This window comes from Oncorhynchus gorbuscha, linkage group LG10, assembly GCF_021184085.1.
Source record: "Oncorhynchus gorbuscha isolate QuinsamMale2020 ecotype Even-year linkage group LG10, OgorEven_v1.0, whole genome shotgun sequence".
Lineage (NCBI taxonomy): Eukaryota > Metazoa > Chordata > Actinopteri > Salmoniformes > Salmonidae > Oncorhynchus > Oncorhynchus gorbuscha.
Window position 1 is genome coordinate 15,494,085 of NC_060182.1, and position 25,315 is coordinate 15,519,399.

A 25,315-nucleotide genomic window follows, 5' to 3' on the forward strand; every position below is an offset into this window, starting at 1 on the left:
TAATAGTGGGAGCATATTATTGTTTCCTATGACAATAACCCCTACCCGTTATTTAACTGCCATGACAGAGGGACGCCACAAGGTGACGTTCAAGCTCAAGACTGACAGTTATATGGGCCCACCCTGTGACAAAGCCACCACTAATTGGAAGTTTTTCCCACTTTTGTTCAGGGGGGATTAAAAAAAAAAAAATGACAGTCACCCAAAGGAGATGGCCCAAATGTAATTTATTGGGGAATCATAGACTGTCTCAAATTATGACCTGTTATTCTTAATCTAGTTCACTACTTCTCACCAACGACACATAGACTATTGTGCACCACTAGAGGAAAAGGGTATCCTATCATTTAAGACAGGGGTATTCAACCTGGGGTCTGCGGACCCCCAGGAGTTCACCATGGTACTGCAGAGGGTCTGCGAAAATATTTGTTAAAAAATATATATATTTTCATGAATATTGCTTGCAACAACAGAATAAATACATTTTGAATTACAAACCTACAGTAGAAAAGAGGAGAATATATTATTTCTTATGTCAACTTTTGTTTCTCTACTCCTAATATTGAGCTAATTACACTCACTGGAGTATCTGACATAGGCTTTGAAAAAGCACCCGCCTTGAAAAGTGACCCTGGCTGCTGGTAAACTTTCTTGACTTGTACACTTCCGCTTCCAATTATAATGTGGGAATGTCAAAACAATTAAAAAAGTAACGCTCCCTATACTTTCAATACATTTTTCTGCAAGAGGTGTGTAAACGCTCACCCAAAATAAATAAAAAATGTGCGTAAACAACATTGTATGCATTTACACCACTGACCTTAGGTCAGCATGTGTCACACAAGACCCAACCATTTTTTTAAACCTTTATTTAACTAGGCAAGTCAGTTAAGAACAAATTCTTATTTTCAATGACGGCCCCTGAACAGGTTAACTACCTGTTCAGCGGCAGATCGACAGATTTGTACCTTGTCAGCTCAGGGGTTTGAACTTGCAACCTTCCGGTTACTAGTCCAATGCTCTAACCACTAGGCTACCCTGCCGCCCTTGTGATGTTACTATCAACAGAGAACATACAGGCATGTGTGTGCGGGTGGTTCAGGTCTAGATGTTTGGGGTGTGTGTTGATACAGGGCAGCAGTATGGATCTCTCATGTTTTGGTCTAATAATAGAGATATGCAGCCTCCATTGTAGGAAAGTAAACCCACCTAGATGTCTGAACCTTCCTCCTATCCCCACTCTCCTATCCCCACTCTCCTATCCCCACTCTCCTATCCCCACTCTCCTATCCCCACTCTCCTATCCCCACTCTCCTATCCCCACTCTCCTATCTCCTATCCCCACTCTCCTATCCCCACTCTCCTATCCCCACTCTCCTATCTCCTATCCCCACTCTCCTATCCCCACTCTCCTATCCCCACTCTCCTATCCCCACTCTCCTATCTCCTATCCCCACTCTCCTATCCCCACTCTCCTATCCCCACTCTCCTATCTCCTATCCCCACTCTCCTATCCCCACTCTCCTATCTCCTATCCCCACTCTCCTATCCCCACTCTCCTATCTCCTATCCCCACTCTCCTATCCCCACTCTCCTATCCCCACTCTCCTATCCCCACTCTCCTATCTCCTATCCCCACTCTCCTATCCCCACTCTCCTATCTCCTATCCCCACTCTCCTATCCCCACTCTCCTATCTCCTATCCCCACTCTCCTATCCCCACTCTCCTATCCCCACTCTCCTATCCCCACTCTCCTATCCCCACTCTCCTATCCCCACTCTCCTATCTCCTATCCCCACTCTCCTATCCCCACTCTCCTATCTCCTATCCCCACTCTCCTATCCCCACTCCTCCTATCCCCACTCTCCTATCTCCTATCCCCACTCTCCTATCCCCATCCCCATCTCCTATCCCCACTCTCCTATCCCCATCCCCACTCTCCTATCCCCACTCTCCTATCTCCTATCCCCACTCTCCTATCTCCTATCCCCACTCTCCTATCCCCACTCTCCTATCCCCACTCTCCTATCTCCTATCCCCACTCTCCTATCTCCTATCCCCACTCTCCTATCCCCACTCTCCTATCTCCTATCCCCACTCTCCTATCCCCACTCTCCTATCCCCACTCTCCTATCCCCACTCTCCTATCCCCATCTCCTATCCCCACTCTCCTATCCTATCTCCTATCCCCACTCTCCTATCCCCACTCTCCTATCTCCTATCCCCACTCTCCTATCCCCACTCTCCTATCCCCACTCTCCTATCCCCACTCTCCTATCTCCTATCCCCACTCTCCTATCCCCACTCTCCTATCCCCACTCTCCTATCCCCACTCTCCTATCTCCTATCCCCACTCTCCTATCCCCACTCTCCTATCTCCTATCCCCACTCTCCTGGACCCACTTTTTTTCTCTTTGACACTCCCCCTGGGATCTAATTTTGAGTTTAGACAGGTAGGGATAGATATGCAAGGGTGGTTTTGACTTTCAATTACCCAGTCCTGTTTCCGTACTTGATTTTACAGGTCATACTTCACATTAAATGGTACGATACCGTTTAAGCTTTTAATTGTGGTGTAATTACAAAGTAACTACACAGTAACTTAATAATCCAGCCAACTAATTTGAAAGAAAATGTGGCACTAAAGAGGATGGGTTAGGGTCTGTTTGATGTTTAATATTGAACATCCTTGCGGTATGAGAAGTGATTCTATTTGTTGAACCTGCAGTATGTATTCTGCTAAATGACTTAAATGTAAATGTAAATGTATTCATTTCTATGTGACGCTGAAGACATTAGCTTATCCATACACTGTGCCACCGAGGGCCACAAAATGCTCAGATTACACTGTGCTGTTACAGTTCCTATTGTCTGGGGGATCTCTACTAAACAAGTCAATCTCTAACTTTGTCCCAGACACTCACAAACACAAGGACAAGCACAAAGAACACAGGCGCAAAGAACACAAGAAAGACAAGGAGAGAGATAAAGCCAAGCACAGCAACAGGTATGTTTCCCCTCCTCTCTTTGTCTCTCTCTCTCTCTCTTTCCCAGTCATCTCTCATCCCGCTGAGGGTTTCTCAGAAGTTTGTCCGTCTTGTTCTCCATCTCTCATTCCTTCTCATTTCCCTTTTCATTTGGTCTGAGGGAGAGTTCTGAGTATACTGCCATTGCTGACCATAACTTTGTGTTGTACAAGACCATAAGACAACACCGCATTACATCATTCAACAGGACATCTTCATTTACTATGCTGCACCTATGCTGTCTCTGTGCTGTTGTACTGTGCCTTCAGAACAGTGGCGGTCGGGGCCATTTAAGATGGGGGAGGACATTTTTGTTTTATGAGCATGGCCTTATTACAGCATATTGGATGACTATCATTCATATTCCATTCACTCAGCTCAGTGTAACATCGATAAGTTTAGGCTACTACATGATACTCAAATATTCCCTATATTCATCATGAGGTTGCTACAACCTAGCCTATGGATGAAAATGTACAACATAGGTGCACAGGTCCATTTATTTTTGAGTAATGAAGGTGACAGACATTGACACATTCAATACCGCCTTGCACACTCTTGCCAGCATCTAGCTGATCTAGGGTGTAATCATTAGTCCAACAGTTCCAAACAAAAGTTTCTATTGTACAAATTCGGGTATGTTTATCCCCGTTTTGTTCCATTTAAGAAACATTTTTCAACAGAATCGGCAGAATGAATACACCCCTGATCACACGCAAACACGGTTTACTTTCATAGCAGCCACATACAAACAGCATGATCCTTTTGATTGTTGTATAATTTCTTATCGCATCTATGCTCTCTCTTCCTCTCACCTTTTCCCTTCGGTTGTGGACTTCAGTGCCCTTCACATCACCAGTCAGTGACAAGGCAAAAAGAAAAAAATCACAAGCCAAACCATCATGAATGCTAACCACTACACACAACCTACATAATAGTCACCATATTAGCTAATGACATAATCAACATAGCTACTAGAACCAACCCACTACAATCACGCAGTACAGTATACAGCAAGCAGTTTAGCAGTTACACCATCGGGCCCCAATGGCAATACATTTATAAAATCAAAAGCTTACCTTGAATTGGAAGAGTTCCAGTGTTGGATAGTGATAGCCAGCGAGCTAACATAGCATCCCTCTCTGTTTGAGCCAGGTGTTTGAGTAGACTAAACTAGCTCGAAGGGAAAGGGGGATACCTAGTCAGTTATACAAATGAATGCATTCAACTGAAATGTGTCTTCAGAGAGGTGGGTGCGGTGGCTGCCTTAATCAACATCCACGTCATCGGCCCCCGGGGAACAGTGGGTTAACTGCCTTGCTCAGGAGCAGAGCGACAGATTTTTATCTTGTCAGCTCAGGGATTCGATCCAGCAACCTTTCAGTTACTGGCCCAACTCCCCTACCCGCAGGCTATTTTGAGATGTATTGGTTAGCTAAGTAAGTGAAAGTGGGGGATAAAATACAATGAAATATGGCTACTTTAGGTAGTTGCTTCTCCTTAATTTTTTAAGAATTGAATTAGTTCAAAACAGTTCAGCGATTGTCTTTCTCTCTCTTTGAGTCAGTTACTCACCACATTTTATGCACTGCAGTGCTAGCTAGCTGTAGCTTATGCATTCAGTACTAGATTCATTCTCTGATCCTTTGATTCGGTGGAAAAGATGTAATTTTATGCTGCAAGTGCTCTGATAGGTTGGAGGACGTCCTCCGGAAGTTGTCATAATCAAAATCAAATGTATTTATATAGCCCTTCTTACATCAGCTGACATCTCGAAGTTCTGTACAGAAACCCTGCCCAAAACCCCAAACAGCAAGCAATGAAGGTGTAGAAGCACGGTGGCTAGGAAAAACTCCCTAGAAAGGCCAGAACCTAGGAAGAAACCTAGAGAGGAACCAGGCTATGAGGGGTGGCCAGTCCTCTTCTGGCTGTGCCGGGTGGAGATTATAACAGAACATGGCCAAGATGTTCAACTGTTCATAAATGACCAGCATGGTCAAATAATAATAATAATAATTACTGTGTAAGTCTATGGAAGAGGGTCAGAACCACAAGCCTCATAGGTTTTGTATTGAAGTCAATGTACCCAGAGCAAAACGGAAACTTGCTGTCCTCTGGCTACACCATGGTGCTACCCTAGAGAGTGCTGTTGAAACTTTGGCTACACCATGGTGCTACCCTAGAGAGTGCTGTTGAGGCTACTTTAGACCTTTGTCGTGTCTTTGGCATTATTAAACTGAAGATTCATCTTTATCAAATGACTCTGTAATTATTATTACACGATTAAACTGATTAATCATATAACTGTAATTAACTAGGAAGTTGGGGCACCAAGGAAAATATTCAGATTACAAAGTTATAATTTTCCTAATATAACTTTTCAGATATATTCATATCTGATCAATAGTCTTCTGATTAATGAATTCTTCTTGACCACACATTAGTCTCATTCCAAATGTCATAAATTGTTGGTTATCTGCATGAACCCAGTCTTCACTATGAGTCATCCATACATCAATTGTCTTAAATAATTTATTTATTAACTAACTAAACAATCACAGAAGTGCACACACAAACAAACAAAGTAAATATGGTTACAAGAAATGATAGGGGAATGAGCCCTAGTGGGCTAAACCGGCATGGCGGCTTGTTAGCCAAAAGGGGAGTGGGGGTCAGCTGAGAAGTCACTACAGAGTTGATAATTATAACAATTGAAATGCTAATCCTTTGCACATGAACACTCACTCATTCGGGAACAATTTCAATCAATCAATATATTTACGCTCAGTTTGTCGTCGGGATCTCTGTTGAATAGTTTGTTTCTGTTGGAGAGTGTCCATCTCTCTCTCTCTCTCTCTCTCTCTCTCTCTCTCTCTCTCTCTCTCTCTCTCTCTCTGTCTTGGTTAGAATGGATAGTTCAGAGTGACATTCATTCATGTCGTTATGGATAGATGTTTCAGGCGGTTGTCGGTCTTCATTTTCAATGATACCGAATTCCTAGCTGCAGACTAGTAATTAATATCAAAGACTTGTTCTTATTCTGTCGGTATCGATAGTCTAAGAGTTTAACCACGTGGGATGGTTAAAAGATTCAGCAGTCTGGTCTCAAAACGTGGCCCTCTCGTTATCGAGGTAAGCTAGTCTGCAACCTTTGTCCTCTCGTAATTGAGTGCAACATGGTCTGTTGAGAAATTCTCAAGGTGGGGGTTTTATTCGGACTTGCAGAAAAGGGCCTGTCCCGACATGCCCGACCATAATTGTGCTCATGGGCGGTCCTCTGATTTAGTTAAACTCCAAAGGGAATTGGAGTTTCCTTCATTAAACAGTCCAAAATCACATTACACAATGTCACAAACAGTATCATCCACACTCATTCATTTTATACAACCATTAGATGTAAACCTCATGTCTGAGGCTATTATATAAACAGCGTTATGGTAATGTGGCCGTTTTGTCTCCCAGGAGTTTCACAAAATTGTACCAAACGGACCAGTTCGTAGCTGGATTCTTCACCGATCTTTTATTACCTTCTCCAGAACATAAATGTTATTCGGTTCTCCAGTTCTGTGAGGTGGAAGAAATTCCTTTGTTCTCACTATGAAACTGTACTCTCTCTCTATACTGTGGCCATGAGGAGATAATCTCCTCCAGGAATGTACGACCTCTCTCTGACCACAGCAGCCTGGGTTTAGGAGACAGGGAGAGGGGGATGGGGCTTTCTGTACCCAAAGATGACACCTTCATTGCAAAACAGTGTGTTTTATTCAATTATTTGGTGACGTGAATGTATTTCGTATAGTTTTAAAAAGGATAACTTTCTATTTTTAAATTCACTGAGGGGGGGGGGGGTTTCTCCCCTTTCTCCTCTGAGGAGCCTCCACTGGTTCAGAAACTATTCACACCCCATGACTTTTTCCATATTATGTTGAGTGACAGCCTGAATTTAAATGGATGATATTGAGATTGTGTGTCACTGAACAAACAGTACTCATAGTACTAAATAATATAATTAATTTAATCCATGCTCGAAAGAATACTAAAAGTGAAAGTGCAAGGTGCTAAATAAAGTAAAAAGGAGCAGAGCATACGTTTCAGCCTTATGTCTTCATCAGTGCTGATGAGCAAAATGACAAAAGGAATACCTATGTGAGAATGCTGTTCATTAACTACAGTTTAGCGTTCAACACCATAGTGCTCACGAAGCTCATAGCTAAGCTAAGGACCCTGGGACTAAACACCTCCCTCTGCAACTGGATCCTGGACTTCCTGATGGGCCACCCCCATGTGGTAAGAGTAGGCAACAACTGCCATGCTGATTCTCAACACGGGGGCTCCTCAGGGGTGGGTGCTTAGTCCCTTCCTGTACTCCTTGTTCACCCACGACTGCGTGGCCAAGCACGACTCCAACACCATCATTAAGTTTGCAGACAACACAACGCTATTATGAGTAGGCCTGATCACCGACAACGATGAGACAGCCTATAGGGAGGAGGTCAGAGACCTGGCAGTGTGGTATTGTATTTTTTCAAGCATGGATTAAATTAATTATATTGTTTTTGCATTTCTGCCTCCTTGGGTTATTCCTTTTCGTGGTTTTGAGTGTGAGTACTTTTTTAAAACTCTACAGATATATTCTCTCCCACGCACCTGCCTTCTTTCATTATAGCCTGAGCATAAACTCTCTTAATGGGTTTCTTCTGAGTCACTGATCTACACTTGTTATGGCAGTGAATGCCCCATCTCTACCCCACACATACATTTAACTGTAAGGTCCCTCAATCGAATAGTGAATTTCAAGCACAGGTTCAATCACAAAGACCAGGGAGGTTTTTCAATGCCTCGCAAAGAAGGGCACCATTTAGTAGATGTGTAAAAATTTAAAAAAGCAGATGCTGAATATCCCTTTGAGCATGGTGAAGTTATTCATTAAGCTTTGGGTGGTGTATCAATACACCCAGTCACTACATAGATAGAGGCGTCTTTCCTAACTCAGAGAGGAAGGACACTGCTCAGGGATTTCACCATGAACCAATGGTGATTTTTAAACACAGAGTTGAATGGTTGTGATATGAGAAAACTGAGGATGGATCAACAACATTGTAGTTACTCCACAATACTAACCTAAATGAAAGAATGAAAAGAAGGAAGCTTCTACAGAATAACATTTTTCCAAAACATGCATCCTGTTTGCAAGAAGGCACTTAATAAGTAATACTGCAAAATATATAGCAAAGAAATTAACTTTTTGCCCTGAATACTAAGCGTTATGTTTGGGGCAAATCCAAAACAATACATCACTGAGTGCCAGTCTTCATATTTTTAAGCATGGTGGTGGCTGCATCATGTTATGGGTATGCTTGTCATCGGAAAGGACTATGGAGTTTTTTGGGGGATATAAGCACAGTCAAAATCCTAGAGGAAAACCTGGTTCAGTCTGCTTTCCAACAGACTGGGAGACTAATTCATCTTTTAGCAGAACAATAACCTAAAACACCAGGCCAAATCTACACTGGAGTTGCTTACCAATATGACATTGAATGTTACTGACGTAGTTAGTTTTTACTTAAATCGTCATGAAAATCTATGGGAAGACTTGAAAATGGCAGTGTAACAATGATTAACAATCAACTTGACAGAGCTTTAAGAATTTTACAAAGAATAACGGGCAAATATTGTACAATCCATGTTGACAAAGCTCTTAGAGACTTACCCAAAAATACTCACAGCTGTAATCACCACCAAAGGTGTGTCTGCAAAGTATTGACTCAGGGGTGTGAATCCTAATATAAATTATACATTTCTATATTTAATTTTCGATAAATTAGCTAACATTTCTAAAAACATGTTTTCACTTTGTCATTATGGGGTATTGTGTGTAGATAGATTGGTGATATTTAATTCGGATGGGTGATATTTAATACTTTCTGAAGGTACTGTATGTCTTCTACCTAGTTCTCTAGGACATCAATGCATGATTTTCATGCACAGAAATCACTTTCTCACTCTCCCTCTTTCCCTACCCATTCTTTATCTTTCTCCCTTTCTCTCTACCCTCCCTCTTTGACTTTCTCCCTCTCTCTACCCCCCCACCTCTCTCTCTCCCTCTCTCTACCCCCCCTCTCTCTCTACAACTTCTCTCTTTCTCTCTCTCGCTCCCTCTCTCTACCCCCCTCTCTCTCCCTCTCTCTACCCCCCGTCCTCTCTCTACCGCCTCTCTCTCTCTCTCTACCCCCCTCTCTCTCACTCCCTCTCTCTACGCCCCTCTCTCACGACCCCTCTCTCTTGCTCTCTCGCTCTCTGCTAACATCCATAGGCATGAGTACCCTCTCTGAAACAAAGTGTTCCCACTTGTACTTGTTATGAAAACATTTTTCAATTGGTATTTGGCACAATGTGGGTCTTATGCTTTTGAGGTTATTTCTGGGAAGTAATGCTAGATAAAGAAAATCATGCTTTTAAGAGTTTTTGAGGATAACCGGGATTTGTGTATTTATTTGTGTCTGTAAGTTCACTGAGAACACATTATAATTTATAGCAAATACCTTGGGAAATGTGTCAGAGAGTGAGTTTGAATGTTGTCTATGGCTAAGAATGGCTGTGGTTTCAGTCAGGAACACTGTGTTCAAGTGACGCGTTTCATACGTCGTACTTCCTAGTTCATGTCTCTGGTCTTTTGAATGGGCTTGAGGATTATATAATACAATTCATGAAAACGTGGTCAAATAAGATATGGTGCATTCAGAATGTATTCAGACCCCTTGACTTTTTCTATATTTTGTTACGTTACAACCTTATTCTTAGTTGATGAAGGTTTTTCCGCTCATCAATCTACACACAATACCCCATAATGACAAAGCAAATTTATACAAAAAATAATACATATTTACATAATTTCGAACCCTTTGCTTTGAGACTCGAAATTAAGCTCAGGTGCATCCTGTTTCCATAGATAGTCCTTGAGATGTTTCTACAACTTGATTGGAGTCCACCTGTGGTAAATTCAATTGATTGGACACACACCTGTCAATATAAATCAAATCAAATGTATTTATATAGCCCTTCGTACATAATATAAGGTCCCTCAGTTGACAGTGCAGGTCAGTGCTAAAACCAAGCCACAAGGTCCAATGAATTGTCCTTAGAGGTCTAAGATAGGATTGTGTCGAGGCACAGATCTGGGGAATGGTACCAAAACAATTCTGCAGCATTGAAGGTCCCCAAGAACACAGTGGCCTCCATCATGTTTAAATGGAAGAAGTTTGTTTCCACCAAGACTCTTCCTAGAGCTGGATGCCTGGCCAAATTGAGCAATCGGGGGAGAAGGGCCTTGTTCATGGAGGTGACCAAGAACCCGATGGTCACACTGACAGAGTTCCTCTGTGGAGATAGGAGAACCTTCCAGAAGGACAACAATATCTGCAGCACTCCACCAATCAGGCCTTTACGGTAGAGTGGCCAAAACGGAAGCCACTACTCAGTAAAAGCCAAATGACAGCCCACTTGGAGTTTGCCAAAAGGCACCTAAAGAACTCTCAGACCATGAGAAACAAGATTCTCTGGTTTGATGAAACCAAGATTGAGCTCTTTGGCCTGAATGCTAAGCATCACATCTGGAGGAAACCTGGCACCATCCCTACGGTGAAGCATGGTGGTAGTCTGGATCGAGGGAAAGATGATCGGAGCATAGGACAAAGAGATCCTTGATGAAAACCTGATCGAACATCTCTGGAGAGACTTGAAAATAGATGTGCAGTGATGCTCCCCATCTAACCTGACAGAGGTTGAGAGAAACTGCAATTAAGAATGGGAGAAACTCCCCAAATACAGGTGTGCCAAGCTTGTAGCATCATACCCAACAAGACTCGAGGTTGTAATCGCTGCCAAAGGTGCTTCAACAAAGTACTGAGTACTGAGTACTGAGTAAAGGGTCTGAATACTTATGTAAATGACTTAAATGTCATATTCACATTTTTTAGTTTTAATACATTTGCAAATTTAAAAAACTGTTTTTGCTTTGTCGTTATTGGGTATTGTGTGTAGATTTATGAGGGGGAAAAAACTATTTAATTCATTTTAGAATAACACGGAAGCCAAACCGGCTGCGCGTGTGCGCCATCGTGCGCTATCGTGCATAAATGTATTTTGTCACCCCGCGATCACAACACGCAGGTTAAAATATCAAAACAAACTCTGAACCAATGACATTCATTTGGGGACAGGTCGAAAAGCATTACACATTTATGGCAATTTAGCTAGTTAATGTGCACTTGCTAGCTAATTTATCCCATTTAGCTAACTTGCTGTTGCTAGCGAATTTGTCCTGGGATATAAACATTGAGTTGTTATTTTACCTGAACTGCACAAGGTCCTCTACTCCGACAATTAATCCACACATAAAACGGCCAACCGAATCGTTTCTAGTCATCTCTCCTCCTTCCAGGATTTTTCATCTTTGAACTTATATGGTGATTGGCATCTAAACTTTCATAGTATTACTACACCGACCGGCAACACAGTTCGTCTTTCAATCACCCACGTGGGTATAACCAATGAGGAGATGGCACGTGGGTACCTGCTTCTATAAACCAATGAGGAGATGGCACGTGGGTACCTGCTTCTATAAACCAATGAGGAGATGGCACGAGGGGTACCTGCTTCTATAAACCAATGAGGTGATGGGAGAGGCAGGACTTCCAGTGCGATCTGCGTCAGAAATAGAAAGGAGTTCTATTTTAGCCCTTGGCATCATAGATGCTCGTTGGAGATGGCACGTGGGTACCTGCTTCTATAAACCAATGAGGTGATGGGAGAGGCAGGACTTCCAGTGCGATCTGCGTCAGAAATAGAAAGGAGTTCTATTTTAGCCCTTGGCATCACAGATGCTCGTTGGCGCGCGCGAGCAGTGTGGGTGCAATAATTGAATAACATGGATTTCTAAAAAAGAATTGTGACGTGTCTGGTCTGGCCAGCATGTATGGCTGTACGGTAACAAAATGTGGAAAAAGTCAAGGGGTCTGAACACTTTCCAAATGCACCTTATATCAATAAATGATATCAAATGCCTTTCATGAAGTTTTTGCGCAGAAGTCTGTTGCACTATCTTTTTCTGCCATTGAAGACCATTCAAAAAGCCTACATAAGTTCAAAACCTACAAGACTACTTGCCGCGTCAATTGCGTAGTCTATTCAGTGAAACAGAAAGCTGTCAAAACAATCTAAGTCTTTATTAAGTTGACTTCTCCTTGTTCTGTGTTCATCTATGTTCATCCAGGTTGTGTGTTGTAGTCTGTATTCAATATTGGAGCTCTCTGTGGCCTGAATAATTTGTGTTTGTGTAGCTTTCCTGTGTCTGACCCCTGTCCATTGACCCCTAACCCCTGACCTCTCATGTGTTGTCCATGTCTCAGTGAACACAGGGAGCACTCTGAGAAGAAGCACAGAGACAAGGAGAAGGAGAGGGTGAAGCACAGCGACGGGAGTGTCGACAGGCACAGGGAGAAACAGAAGGAGAAAGACAAAGAGAAGAGAAGAGAGGAAAAGGTTTGTTATCTCCGTATAGACCAGGGATATTCAACTCTTACCCTATGAGGTCCGGAGCCTCCTGCTTTTCTGTTCTACCTGATAATTAATTACGCCCACCTGGTGTCCCAGGTCTAAATATGTTTGTGATTAGAGGGGAACAATGAAAACATGCAGTGGAACTGGCTTTGAGGTCCATAGTTGAGTTTGATGGGTATAGAGGGTCTATCAGAAAAGTTAGATCTCAGATGTTACAGTGACTCTACTAGTAGACTACAATTCCCAGCCAGTTTGTCTGTTTCTCGTAGGTCAAATCCTCCCATGTTGAAGGCAAGCCCAAGAAGGAGAAAGAAAACGGTCATGCGAGGTAAATGGGAATATAGAATTGACTGTTCTATTTTATTTTTCATTGTAACTACAAGCAGTAGTGTAAACAAATATGGGTGTAGAAGGCATATACTGTACATTTTAAGAATATCTATGGGATTGCACCTTTAACACTGTAATGTGTCCTACAGGGAGATGTGGAACAGCCCCAGCCCTCCTGCCATTAAGAGTGAACCAGAGGAGGACAACGGCGTGTACCCCTCTTCCAAACACAACAAGACTCTGAAGAGAGAGAGAGATGAGGAGGAGTGAGTATCCACAATGTTCTAAGGCTTCTTATTAAATCTTGGTGCAGGAAGACAAACAGATTAGAAACGAATACAAAAACACTAACATTTATGTGTGCATACTCACACATAAGTAGTATGTACGCCTCATATAAATAGTTAATTCATGCATTTTTTTAATGAACGTGATCAAATTAAACCTAGGTACATTTTTTTTCATGTTTCATCTGATGGTTGTATTTTGTTCAGATTTGAGTACAAGCCCAAAAAGATCAAGACAGAGAATGGCAAGAAGGCAAAGAAGAGAAAACAGGAATATGAAGATGAGGAGGAGGAAGAGGTGAGTTGAGGTTCTCAGCTGAAATTGGTCACTCTTCCCCTACCCTTGTTCACACTCCTTTTTGTCTCGTTCAGGACATAAAACCCAAGAAGAAGACAAAAGACAAGAAAGCAGGAGCGGATGGCAAGAAAGACAAGAAGGAAACAGAGGAAAAGTGGAAATGGTGAGATGTTTGGGAGGATTGGTTGATTCCTACAGATACAATCACTAAATGGTGAGATGTTTGGGAGGATTGGTTGATTCCTACAGATACAATCACTAAATGGTGAGATGTTTGGGAGGATTGGTTGATTCCTAAAGATACAATCACTAAATGGTGAGATGTTTGGGAGGATTGGTTGATTCCTACAGATACAATCACTAAATGGTGAGATGTTTGGGAGGATTGGTTGATTCCTGCAGATACAATCACTAAATGGTGAGATGTTTGGGAGGATTGGTTGATTCCTACAGATACAATCACTAAATGGTGAGATGTTTGGGAGGATTGGTTGATTCCTGCAGATACAATCACTAAATGGTGAGATGTTTGGGAGGATTGGTTGATTCCTGCAGATACAATCACTAAATGGTGAGATGTTTGGGAGGATTGGTTGATTCCTACAGATACAATCACTAAATGGTGAGATGTTTGGGAGGATTGGTTGATTCCTACAGATACAATCACTAAATGGTGAGATGTTTTGGAGGATTGGTTGATTCCTACAGATACAATCACTAAATGGTGAGATGTTTGGGAGGATTGGTTGATTCCTAAAGATACAATCACTAAATGGTGAGATGTTTGGGAGGATTGGTTGATTCCTACAGATACAATCACTAAATGGTGAGATGTTTGGGAGGATTGGTTGATTCCTGCAGATACAATCACTAAATGGTGAGATGTTTGGGAGGATTGGTTGATTCCTGCAGATACAATCACTAAATGGTGAGATGTTTGGGAGGATTGGTTGATTCCTGCAGATACAATCACTAAATGGTGAGATGTTTGGGAGGATTGGTTGATTCCTGTAGATACAATCACTAAATGGTGAGATGTTTGGGAGGATTGGTTGATTCCTGCAGATACAATCACTAAATGGTGAGATGTTTGGGAGGATTGGTTGATTCCTGCAGATACAATCACTAAATGGTGAGATGTTTGGGAGGATTGGTTGATTCCTACAGATACAATCACTAAATGGTGAGATGTTTGGGAGGATTGGTTGATTCCTGCAGATACAATCACTAAATGGTGAGATGTTTGGGAGGATTGGTTGATTCCTACAGATACAATCACTAAATGGTGAGATGTTTGGGAGGATTGGTTGATTCCTGCAGATACAATCACTAAATGGTGAGATGTTTGGGAGGATTGGTTGATTCCTGCAGATACAATCACTAAATGGTGAGATGTTTGGGAGGATTGGTTGATTCCTGCAGATACAATCACTAAATGGTGAGATGTTTGGGAGGATTGGTTGATTCCTGCAGATACAATCACTAAATGGTGAGATGTTTGGGAGGATTGGTTGATTCCTACAGATACAATCACTAAATGGTGAGATGTTTGGGAGGATTGGTTGATTCCTAAAGATACAATCACTAAATGGTGAGATGTTTGGGAGGATTGGTTGATTCCTACAGATACAATCACTAAATGGTGAGATGTTTGGGAGGATTGGTTGATTCCTGCAGATACAATCACTAAATGGTGAGATGTTTGGGAGGATTGGTTGATTCCTGCAGATACAATCACTAAATGGTGAGATGTTTGGGAGGATTGGTTGATTCCTACAGATACAATCACTAAATGGTGAGATGTTTGGGAGGATTGGTTGATTCCTGCAGATACAATCACTAAATGGTGAGATGTTTGGGAGGATTGGTTGATTCCTGCAGATACAATCACTAAATGGTGAGATGTTTGGGAGGATTGGTTGATTCCTACAGATACAATCACTAAATGGTGAGATGTTTGGGAGGATTGATGTTTTGATTCCTACAGATACAATCACTAAATGGTGAGATGTTCGGGAGGATTGGTTGATTCCTACAGATACAATCACTAAATGGTGAGATGTTTGGGAGGATTGGTTGATTCCTACAGATACAATCACTAAATGGTGAGATGTTTTGGAGGATTGGTTGATTCCTACAGATACAATCACTAAATGGTGAGATGTTTGGGAGGATTGGTTGATTCCTAAAGATACAATCACTAAATGGTGAGATGTTTGGGAGGATTGGTTGATTCCTACAGATACAATCACTAAATGGTGAGATGTTTGGGAGGATTGGTTGATTCCTGCAGATACAATCACTAAATGGTGAGATGTTTGGGAGGATTGGTTGATTCCTGCAGATACAATCACTAAATGGTGAGATGTTTGGGAGGATTGGTTGATTCCTGCAGATACAATCACTAAATGGTGAGATGTTTGGGAGGATTGGTTGATTCCTACAGATACAATCACTAAATGGTGAGATGTTTGGGAGGATTGGTTGATTCCTAAAGATACAATCACTAAATGGTGAGATGTTTGGGAGGATTGGTTGATTCCTACAGATACAATCACTAAATGGTGAGATGTTTGGGAGGATTGGTTGATTCCTGCAGATACAATCACTAAATGGTGAGATGTTTGGGAGGATTGGTTGATTCCTGCAGATACAATCACTAAATGGTGAGATGTTTGGGAGGATTGGTTGATTCCTACAGATACAATCACTAAATGGTGAGATGTTTGGGAGGATTGGTTGATTCCTGCAGATACAATCACTAAATGGTGAGATGTTTGGGAGGATTGGTTGATTCCTGCAGATACAATCACTAAATGGTGAGATGTTTGGGAGGATTGGTTGATTCCTGCAGATACAATCACTAAATGGTGAGATGTTTGGGAGGATTGGTTGATTCCTACAGATACAATCACTAAATGGTGAGATGTTTGGGAGGATTGGTTGATTCCTACAGATACAATCACTAAATGGTGAGATGTTTGGGAGGATTGGTTGATTCCTACAGATACAATCACTAAATGGTGAGATGTTTGGGAGGATTGGTTGATTCCTGCAGATACAATCACTAAATGGTGAGATGTTTGGGAGGATTGGTTGATTCCTACAGATACAATCACTAAATGGTGAGATGTTTGGGAGGATTGGTTGATTCCTACAGATACAATCACTAAATGGTGAGATGTTTGGGAGGATTGGTTGATTCCTGCAGATACAATCACTAAATGGTGAGATGTTTGGGAGGATTGGTTGATTCCTACAGATACAATCACTAAATGGTGAGATGTTTGGGAGGATTGGTTGATTCCTGCAGATACAATCACTAAATGGTGAGATGTTTGGGAGGATTGGTTGATTCCTGCAGATACAATCACTAAATGGTGAGATGTTTGGGAGGATTGGTTGATTCCTGCAGATACAATCACTAAATGGTTGTGGGTACTCTAAAAAAACTCAAATCTACAGTCTACTCTTTACTTGTTATTTTTCTCATACACATTTTATCATCCATCCATTTTAGGTGGGAGGAGGAGAGATCTACTGATGGCTCCAAATGGAAGTTTCTGGAACACAAGGGACCTGTTCTTGCTCCTCCATATGAACCCCTACCTGGCCATGTCAGGTTTTTCTACGATGGTGAGTGAGTCCATATAGATTCACACTTTATGTTTAGGTGGTTAGATTATATTTTTGATATGATTATATCACCAAGTCTCTCTGAAAGTCTTTCTCAATCTTTCTATGCCCCACCAGGTAAGCTCCTGAGACTAAGTGCCCCAGCAGAGGAGGTGGCTACGTTCTTTGCCAAGATGCTGGACCATGAGTACACAACCAAGGAAATGTTTAGGAAGAACTTCTACAAGGACTGGAGAAAGGTAGGGTCATGGCTGCTCTGTTTCCTGTAGGGGAACGTTCAGACAGATATTACTTGAGTTATGCCCCATGGAATACTGTGTTATACTCCATTGCACCTACTGTTGGCCAAGCATTTTAAAATGCTGGTACATTGCACCTACTGTTGGCCAAGCATTTTAAAATGCTGGTACATTGCACCTACTGTTGGCCAAGCATTTTAAAATGCTGGTACTGCAGAAGACACTTTCTGATCTTAAGTTGGTGCTGAATGCTAACAAAACAAAATATATGCTCTCGGGTGGTGGATGGACACAGTGCAGATAGCCTGGTTAGCCAATGTGCGGGTGCACTGGTTGGTCGGCCCAACTGAGGTAGTATGTACATGAATGTATAGTTAAAGTGACTATGCATATATGATAAACAGAGAGTAGCAGCAGCGTAAAAGAGGGGTTGGGGGGGGGGCACATAATGCAAATAGTCCGGGTGGCCATTTGATTACCTGTTCAGGGGTCTTATGGCTTGGGGGTAAAAACTGTTGAGAAGCCTTGTTGTCCTAGACTTGGCACTACGGTACCGCTTGCCATGCGGTAGTAGAGAGAACAGTCTATGACTGGGGTGGGTGGGGTCTTTGACAATTTTTAGGGCCTTTCTCTGACACCGCCTGGTGTAGAGGTCCTGGATGGCAGGCTGCTTAGTCCCAGTGATGTACTAGGCTATACGCACTACCCTCTGTAGTGCCTAGCGGTCGGAGGCCAAGCAGTTGCCTTACCAGGCAGTGATGCAACCAGTGAGGATGCTCTCGATGTTGCAGCTGTAGAACCTTTTGAGGGTCTGAGGACCCATGCCAAGTCTTTTTAGTTTCCTGAGGGGGAATAGGCTTTGTCGTGCCCTCTTCACGACTGTCTTGGTGTATTTGGACCATTCTAGTTTGTTGTTGATGTGGACACCAAGGAACTTGAAGCTCTCAACCTGCTCCACTACAGCCCCGTTCATGAGAATGGGGGTGTGCACGGTCCTCCTTTTCCTGTAGTCCACAATCATCTCCTTAGTCTTGGTTACGTTGAGGGATAGGTTGTTATTCTGGCACCACCCAGCCAGGTCTCTGACCTCCTCCCTATAGGCTGTCTCGTCCTTGTCGGTGATCAGGCCTACCACTGTTGTGTCGTCTGCAAACTTAATGATGGTGTTGGAGTCGTGCCTGGCCATGCAGTCGTGGGTGAACACGGAGTACAGGAGGGGACTGAGCTCACACCCCTGGGGAGCTCCAGTGTTGAGGATCAGCGTGGCAGATGTGTTGCTACCTACCCTCACCATCTGGGGGAGGCCCGTCAGGAAGTCCAGGATCCAGTTGCAGGGGGAGGGGTTTAGTCCCAGGGTTCTTAGCTTAGTGATGAGCTTTATGGGCACTGTGGTATTTAACGCTGAGCTGTAGTCAATGAACAGCATTCTCACATAGGTGTTCCTTTTGTCCAAGTGGGAAAGGGCACTGTGGTATTTAACGCTGAGCTGTAGTCAATGAACAGCATTCTCACATAGGTGTTCCTTTTGTCCAAGAGGGAAAGGGCAGGTAACCTCTACCGTTATGTGTATATTGGATTATTGGAATATGGGGTGTTGTTTACATGTATGCTGCAGCGTCCACACTTGGATGCTGTATATCATTGTGCCCTGAGGTTCATTACTGGCTCTGGTTCTAAAACTCACCACTGTTCCTGATATCTAAAAGTAGGTTGGGCCTCTTTGACCACCAGAAGAGAGCAGCATTGTATATTAATTATCTATAAAGCGCTAATGCAAACATTTCCAATTTATCTGACATCTTTGATCTCTTATAGAATGACTCATTCTAAAACGATGTCAATGAATTACATTACACTTCAGATATGCTGCACCTTACATGTGAAAAACAAACCGTTGTAATGGATGTTCTAGGGCCTCTTGGGTCCTTCAGAAAATAGATTTCTGATCATTTAAATGTTAATTGTGATTGTTTTTGTTAATGCACATGTTTTTTCTTTGTATTGAAAACAGGGCTCTACTGCAAATGAGACCTTAGTCTCATTTGATCCCCTGTATAAATAAAACTCTATTCTGTCCTTTAACCCCAGGAAATGACATCGGAGGAGAAGTCAAAGATCACAGATATAAACAAGTGTAACTTCACGGAGATGAGCGAGTACTTCAAGGCCCAATCAGAGGCCCGGAAACAGATGTCCAAAGATGAGAAACTGGTGAGGCCCTGAACCAACATGTGCACACGCGCTCGCACACACAGACACACACATACAGTACACATACAGTACACACGTCTACAACTCACACACCCTCCAACGTTCTCCAATGTTATTCCAACGTTTTCCAGAAAATCAAAGAGGAGAATGAGCGTATCCTCCAGGAGTATGGTTTCTGTGTGATGGACAACCATAAGGAGCGAATTGGAAACTTTCGCATCGAGCCTCCCGGTCTGTTCAGGGGGCGTGGGGACCACCCAAAGATGGGCATGCTGAAACGCCGCATCCGCCCTGAAGACATCATTATCAACTGCAGCAAGTGAGTCTCCCCATCTTCATCATCATCAGTTGGAAAGAGGGTGATGAATGAGCATTGTGCATTGTACATTGTACATCAAATCCCAGAGCTGACAAGGCTCCTGAACAAGGCAGTTAACCCACTGTTCCTATTGTAAATAAGAATTTGTTCTTAAACTGACTTACCTAGTTAAATTAAATGGATCACCAAGTTCATGATAAATGTGAAGTTTTGTGTTCCTACCACAAGAGGTCCCTGTATACCGCTATATATTTGAGTGGTAAGCTATTGAGGCCTGCAACAATCACATTGAATTGCTTACCAAGTTGTGCCGGCTCCTGTATGGATTCTATGGGCTTCATGTGTAAGGGTGTGAACCTATGTCTCGTGAGAAGAGAACATGTTATTGGGACATTGTGTTTTGTGGGAGTTTTATGTTCCTGACATCACGCCCTTTTTTTCTACGGTGACGGGATTTCTTATTGTACTTGTGTGTTTTTATGTAAAAGAGTCCTCCACCCCTCTGCCCCATTGTTATGTTCCTCTGTTCTCTCCCTTATCCCTCCTCTCCCTGCTGTATGTCTGTCCACCACTTCTCTCTCCTTCCTCTGTATGCCTCCCTCCCTCCCCCCTCTTATCTCCCCCTCCATATCTGCCTTGTTGTGATTGCTGCAGCTATTTTTATCCGGGGTAAAAAGTATCTTTGCTTGCTGTCCTGTCCTGTCCTGTCCTAGCTCTGTCCTGTCCTGGCTCTGTCCTGTCCGTCCTGTCCTGTCCTGGCTCTGTCCTGTCCTGGCTCTGTCCTGTCCTGGCTCTGTCCTGTCCTATCCTGGCTCTGTCCTGTCCTGGCTCTGTCCTGTCCTGGCTCTGTCCTGTCCTGGCTCTGTCCTGTCCTGTCCTGGCTCTGTCCTGTCCTGGCTCTGTCTTGTCCTTGCTCTGTCCTGGCTCTGTCCTGTCCTGGCTCTGTCCTGGCTCTGTCCTGTCCTGGCTCTGTCCTGTCCTGGCTCTGTCTTGTCCTGTCCTGTCCTGGCTCTGTCCTGTCCTGGCTCTGTCTTGTCCTTGCTCTGTCCTGGCTCTGTCCTGTCCTGGCTCTGTCCTGGCTCTGTCCTGTCCTGTCCTGGCTCTGTCTTGTCCTTGCTCTGTCCTGGCTCTGTCCTCTCCTGTCCTGGCTCTGTCCTCTCCTGTCCTGGCTCTGTCCTGTCCTGGCTCTGTCCTGGCTCTGTCCTGTCCTGGTTCTGTCCTGGCTCTGTCCTGTCCTGTCCTGGCTCTGTCCTGGCTCTGTCCTGTCCTGTCTCTGTCCTGTCCTGGCTCTGTCCTGGCTCTGTCCTGTCCTGGCTCTGTTCTGGCTCTGTCCTGGCTCTGTCCTGTCCTGGCTCTATCCTGTCCTGGCTCTTCTAGTTTCCATGCATGGTTTGTGTGTGTGATGGTCCTAAACATGCCATATGGTTGTTTACGTGTGTGTCAAAGGCCATTTCTCTGTCTCAGTTGTGTGTTCATGTGTGTACGTGTGTGTGTGTGTGTGTCGCCTCGAGCCCAGTCCGGTGGTGGAAACAATAAAAGGACAAGCTGGCCATCTACCTGCTCAGCTTGGCGTTGTTTTGGTGTGTTTTTCACCCCGGTCCTGTGATAGTTGTACACAGGAGAGGAAATGTCAAAACAGGATCAGCTTTGAGTTTAGAACACAATTGAAGCCTTACTCCTTTGAGGAACATCAGTATACCATTGAGAGGTCTGAAGGCCTCAAGCACTAAAGGATTTGGGGTGAACCTTGGTGGACTAGGCTTACCTCTTACTAGCTAAAACACTACATCTCTCAGCCCCTCTTCCCCAAGTTGTCTCACTCAGTCTCTTTGATCCAAGGTATTGCTTTATTCTTCTTCAAACCTTCTCTCTGCCCCTCTCCTCTTCTCCTCAGAGACTCCAAGCACCCCAAGCCGCCCCAGGGCACGCGCTGGAAGGAGGTTCGTCACGACAACAAGGTCACATGGCTGGTGTCGTGGACTGAGAACATCCAGGGTTCTATTAAGTACATCATGCTCAACCCCAGCTCCAGAATCAAGGTAATCACAACCTTAAACCTCCCCACTCCTAACCCTAACAAGTACATTTACTTCAGCTCCAGAATCAAGGTAACTCTCAGATCTAACTCCTAACCATGACCCTCTCACCCTAACCTCAAATAAAGGAGGTTACTAAAGGAGTCCCTCACTCCCTTATCCTGACCTTATCACTCACCCTAAATCTAATGTAACCTGTCTGTCTGTCTCTGTCCCGTGTTTGTCTCTGTCCCGTGTCTGTCTCTGTTCCGTGTCTGTCTCTATTCCGTCTCTGTCCCGTGTCTGTCTCTGTCCCGTGTCTGTCTCTGTCCCGTCTCTGTCTCTGTCCCGTGTCTGTCTCTGTCCCGTGTCTGTCCCGTGTCTGTCTCTGTCCGTGTCTGTCTCTGTCCATGTCTTTCTCTGTCCGTGTTTGTCTCTGTCCCGTATCTGTCTCTGTCCCGTGTCTGTCTCTGTCCATGTCTTTCTCTGTCCGTGTTTGTCTCTGTCCCGTATCTGTCTCTGTCCCGTGTCTGTCTCTGTCCCGTGTCTGTCTCTGTCCCGTGTCTGTCCCGTGTCTGTCTCTGTCCGTGTCTGTCTCTGTCCGTGTCTGTCTGTGTCCTGTGTCTGTCCCGTGTCTGTCTCTGTCCCGTGTCTGTCTCTGTTCCGTCTCTGTCCCGTGTCTGTCTCTGTCCCGTGTCTGTCTCTGTCCCGTGTCTGTCTTGTTTCTGTTCCGTCTCTGTTCCGTGTCTGTCTCTGTCCCGTGTCTGTCTCTGTTCCGTGTCTGTCTCTGTTCCGTGTCTGTCTCTGTTCCGTGTCTGTCTCTGTCCCGTGTCTGTCTTGTTTCTGTGTTTGTTTCTGTTCCGTCTCTGTCCCGTGTCTGTCTCTGTCCCGTGTCTGTCTCTGTCCCGTGTCTGTCTTGTTTCTGTGTTTGTTTCTGTTCCGTCTCTGTTCCGTGTCTGTCTCTGTCCCGTGTCTGTCTTGTTTCTGTGTTTGTTTCTGTTCCGTCTCTGTCCCGTGTCTGTCTCTGTCCCGTGTCTGTCGCTGTCCCGTGTCTGTCTTGTTTCTGTGTTTGTTTCTGTTCCGTCTCTGTTCCGTGTCTGTCTCTGTTCCGTCTCTGTTCCGTGTCTGTCTCTGTTCCGTGTCTGTCTCTGTTCCGTGTCTGTCTCTGTTCCGTGTCTGTCTCTGTTCCGTGTCTGCCTGTGTTCTGTTCCGTCTCTGTTCCGTGTCTGTCTCTGTTCCGTGTCTGTCTCTGTCCCGTGTCTGTCTCTGTCCCGTGTCTGTCTCTGTCCCGTGTCTGTCTCTGTTCCGTGTCTGTCTCTGTCCCGTGTCTGTCTCTGTCCCGTGTCTGTCTCTGTCCCGTGTCTGTCTCTGTCCCGTGTCTGTCTCTGTCCGTGTCTGTCTCTGTCCCGTGTCTGCCTCTGTCCCGTGTCTGTCTCTGTCCCGTGTCTGTCTCTGTCGCGTGTCTGCCTCTGTTCCGTGTCTGTCTCTGTTCCGTGTCTGTCTCTGTCCCGTGTCTGTCTCTGTTCCGTGTCTGCCTCTGTTCCGTGTCTGTCTCTGTTCCGTGTCTGTCTCTGTTCCGTGTCTGTCTCTGTTCCGTGTCTGTCTCTGTTCCGTGTCTGTCTCTGTTCCGTGTCTGTCTCTGTTCCGTGTCTCTGTCTCTGTTCCGTGTCTGTCTCTGTTCCGTGTCTGTCTCTGTCCCGTGTCTGTCTCTGTCGTGTCTGTCTCTGTCCCATGTCTGTTCCGTGTCTGTCTCTGTTCCGTGTCTGTCTCTGTTCCGTGTCTGTGTCTGTCTCTGTCCCGTGTCTGTCTCTGTCCCTGTCTGTCTCTGTCGCGTGTCTGCCTCTGTTCCGTGTCTGTCTCTGTTCCGTGTCTGTCTCTGTCCCGTGTCTGTCTCTGTTCCGTGTCTGCCTCTGTTCCGTGTCTGTCTCTGTCCCGTGTCTGTCTCTGTCCCGTGTCTGTCTCTGTTCCGTGTCTGCCTCTGTCCCGTGTCTGCCTCTGTTCCGTGTCTGCCTCTGTTCCGTGTCTGCCTCTGTCCCGTGTCTGTCTCTGTCCCGTGTCTGTCTCTGTCCCGTGTCTGTCTGTCCCGTGTCTGTCTCCGTGTCTGTCTCTGTCTGTCCCGTGTCTGTCTCTGTCCCGTGTCTGTCTCTGTTCTGTGTCTGTCTCTGTCCCGTGTCTGTCTCTGTTCCGTGTCTGTCTCTGTTCCGTGTCTGCCTCTGTCCCGTGTCTGCCTCTGTCCCGTGTCTGCCTCTGTCCCGTGTCTGTCTCTGTCCCGTGTCTGTCTCTGTTCCGTGTCTGCCTCTGTCCCGTGTCTGCCTCTGTCCCGTGTCTGTCTCTGTCCCGTGTCTGTCTCTGTTCCGTGTCTGCCTCTGTCCCGTGTCTGCCTGTGTGTAGGGCGAGAAGGACTGGCAGAAGTATGAGACGGCCCGAAGGCTGAAGAAGTGTGTGGAGCGCCTGAGGGCCCAGTACAGAGAGGACTGGAAGTCTAAAGAGATGAGGGTCAGACAAAGAGCTGTGGCTCTCTACTTCATAGACAAGGTGAGGAGAAATACACGTCACAGTACATCTATTAGCTGTGACTGGATTGTTGAGAGCAAGGTTCTGCTTTCACCACTCTAAGCCTTTTCGATTGAGGTTGGATACCTAAATAATCGAGGATGCTCAAACACAACCTCTGCCCTCCGTCCTGTGTGTCCTATAGCTGGCCTTGAGGGCGGGGAATGAGAAGGAGGAGGGGGAGACGGCTGATACGGTTGGCTGCTGCTCCCTGAGGGTGGAACACATCAAGCTGTACCCCAAGATGGACGACCAGGAGTACGTGGTGGAGTTTGACTTCCTGGGAAAAGACTCCATCAGATACTACAACAAGATGCCTGTGGAGAAGAGGGTGAGGAGAGGAGGAGAGAGGGGACAGACGGAGAACAGAGGAGGGGGGAGGAGAGAAGAGGAAGGAGAGAAGATGATATTGATTAAGAATTAAAGGGATGTTTAAGATTTCATTCCTTCACTTTGATCGGGTGGTCGAGTCTGTGTTGGGCGAGCGTTTAACAGATGTCTGGAGCGTGTGTTAGTCATGCCCTAATGATCTGCCTGTGTGCGCACACCTGCCTGTGAGTGTGTGTGTGTGTGTGTGTGTGTGTGTGTGTGTGTGTGTGTGTGTGTGTGTGTGTGTGTGTGTGTGTGTGTGTGTGTGTGTGTGTGTGTGTGTGTGTGTGTGTGTGTGTGTGTGTGTGTGTGTGTGTGTGTGTGTTTGGACACACATTGCTCGGAGGATGTTTGTACAGACAGGTGAGCCAGGCCTAAAGTGCTTTCCGTCAGCTCTGCCTCTGGGGGAGGTCTGTTTCCTGCTATTACTGGCACACACACACACACACACACACACACACACACACACACAC

General features: G+C 44.7%; 1 protein-coding gene across 1 annotated transcript in view; it reads left to right on the plus strand.

Moving 5' to 3' along the window:
- Positions 1-25,315, plus strand: part of LOC124045015 (DNA topoisomerase 1-like) — a 34,785-nt gene that overhangs the window by 1,172 nt on the left and 8,298 nt on the right. The window contains exons 3-15 of the mRNA XM_046364217.1: positions 2,918-3,008; positions 12,435-12,567; positions 12,855-12,913; positions 13,065-13,181; positions 13,410-13,500; positions 13,575-13,663; positions 17,021-17,136; positions 17,254-17,375; positions 19,464-19,586; positions 19,718-19,905; positions 21,800-21,944; positions 24,312-24,455; positions 24,619-24,804. Coding sequence (XP_046220173.1) covers positions 2,918-3,008; positions 12,435-12,567; positions 12,855-12,913; positions 13,065-13,181; positions 13,410-13,500; positions 13,575-13,663; positions 17,021-17,136; positions 17,254-17,375; positions 19,464-19,586; positions 19,718-19,905; positions 21,800-21,944; positions 24,312-24,455; positions 24,619-24,804 — 1,604 coding nt within the window. The remainder of the gene's footprint in view (positions 1-2,917; positions 3,009-12,434; positions 12,568-12,854; positions 12,914-13,064; positions 13,182-13,409; positions 13,501-13,574; positions 13,664-17,020; positions 17,137-17,253; positions 17,376-19,463; positions 19,587-19,717; positions 19,906-21,799; positions 21,945-24,311; positions 24,456-24,618; positions 24,805-25,315) is intronic.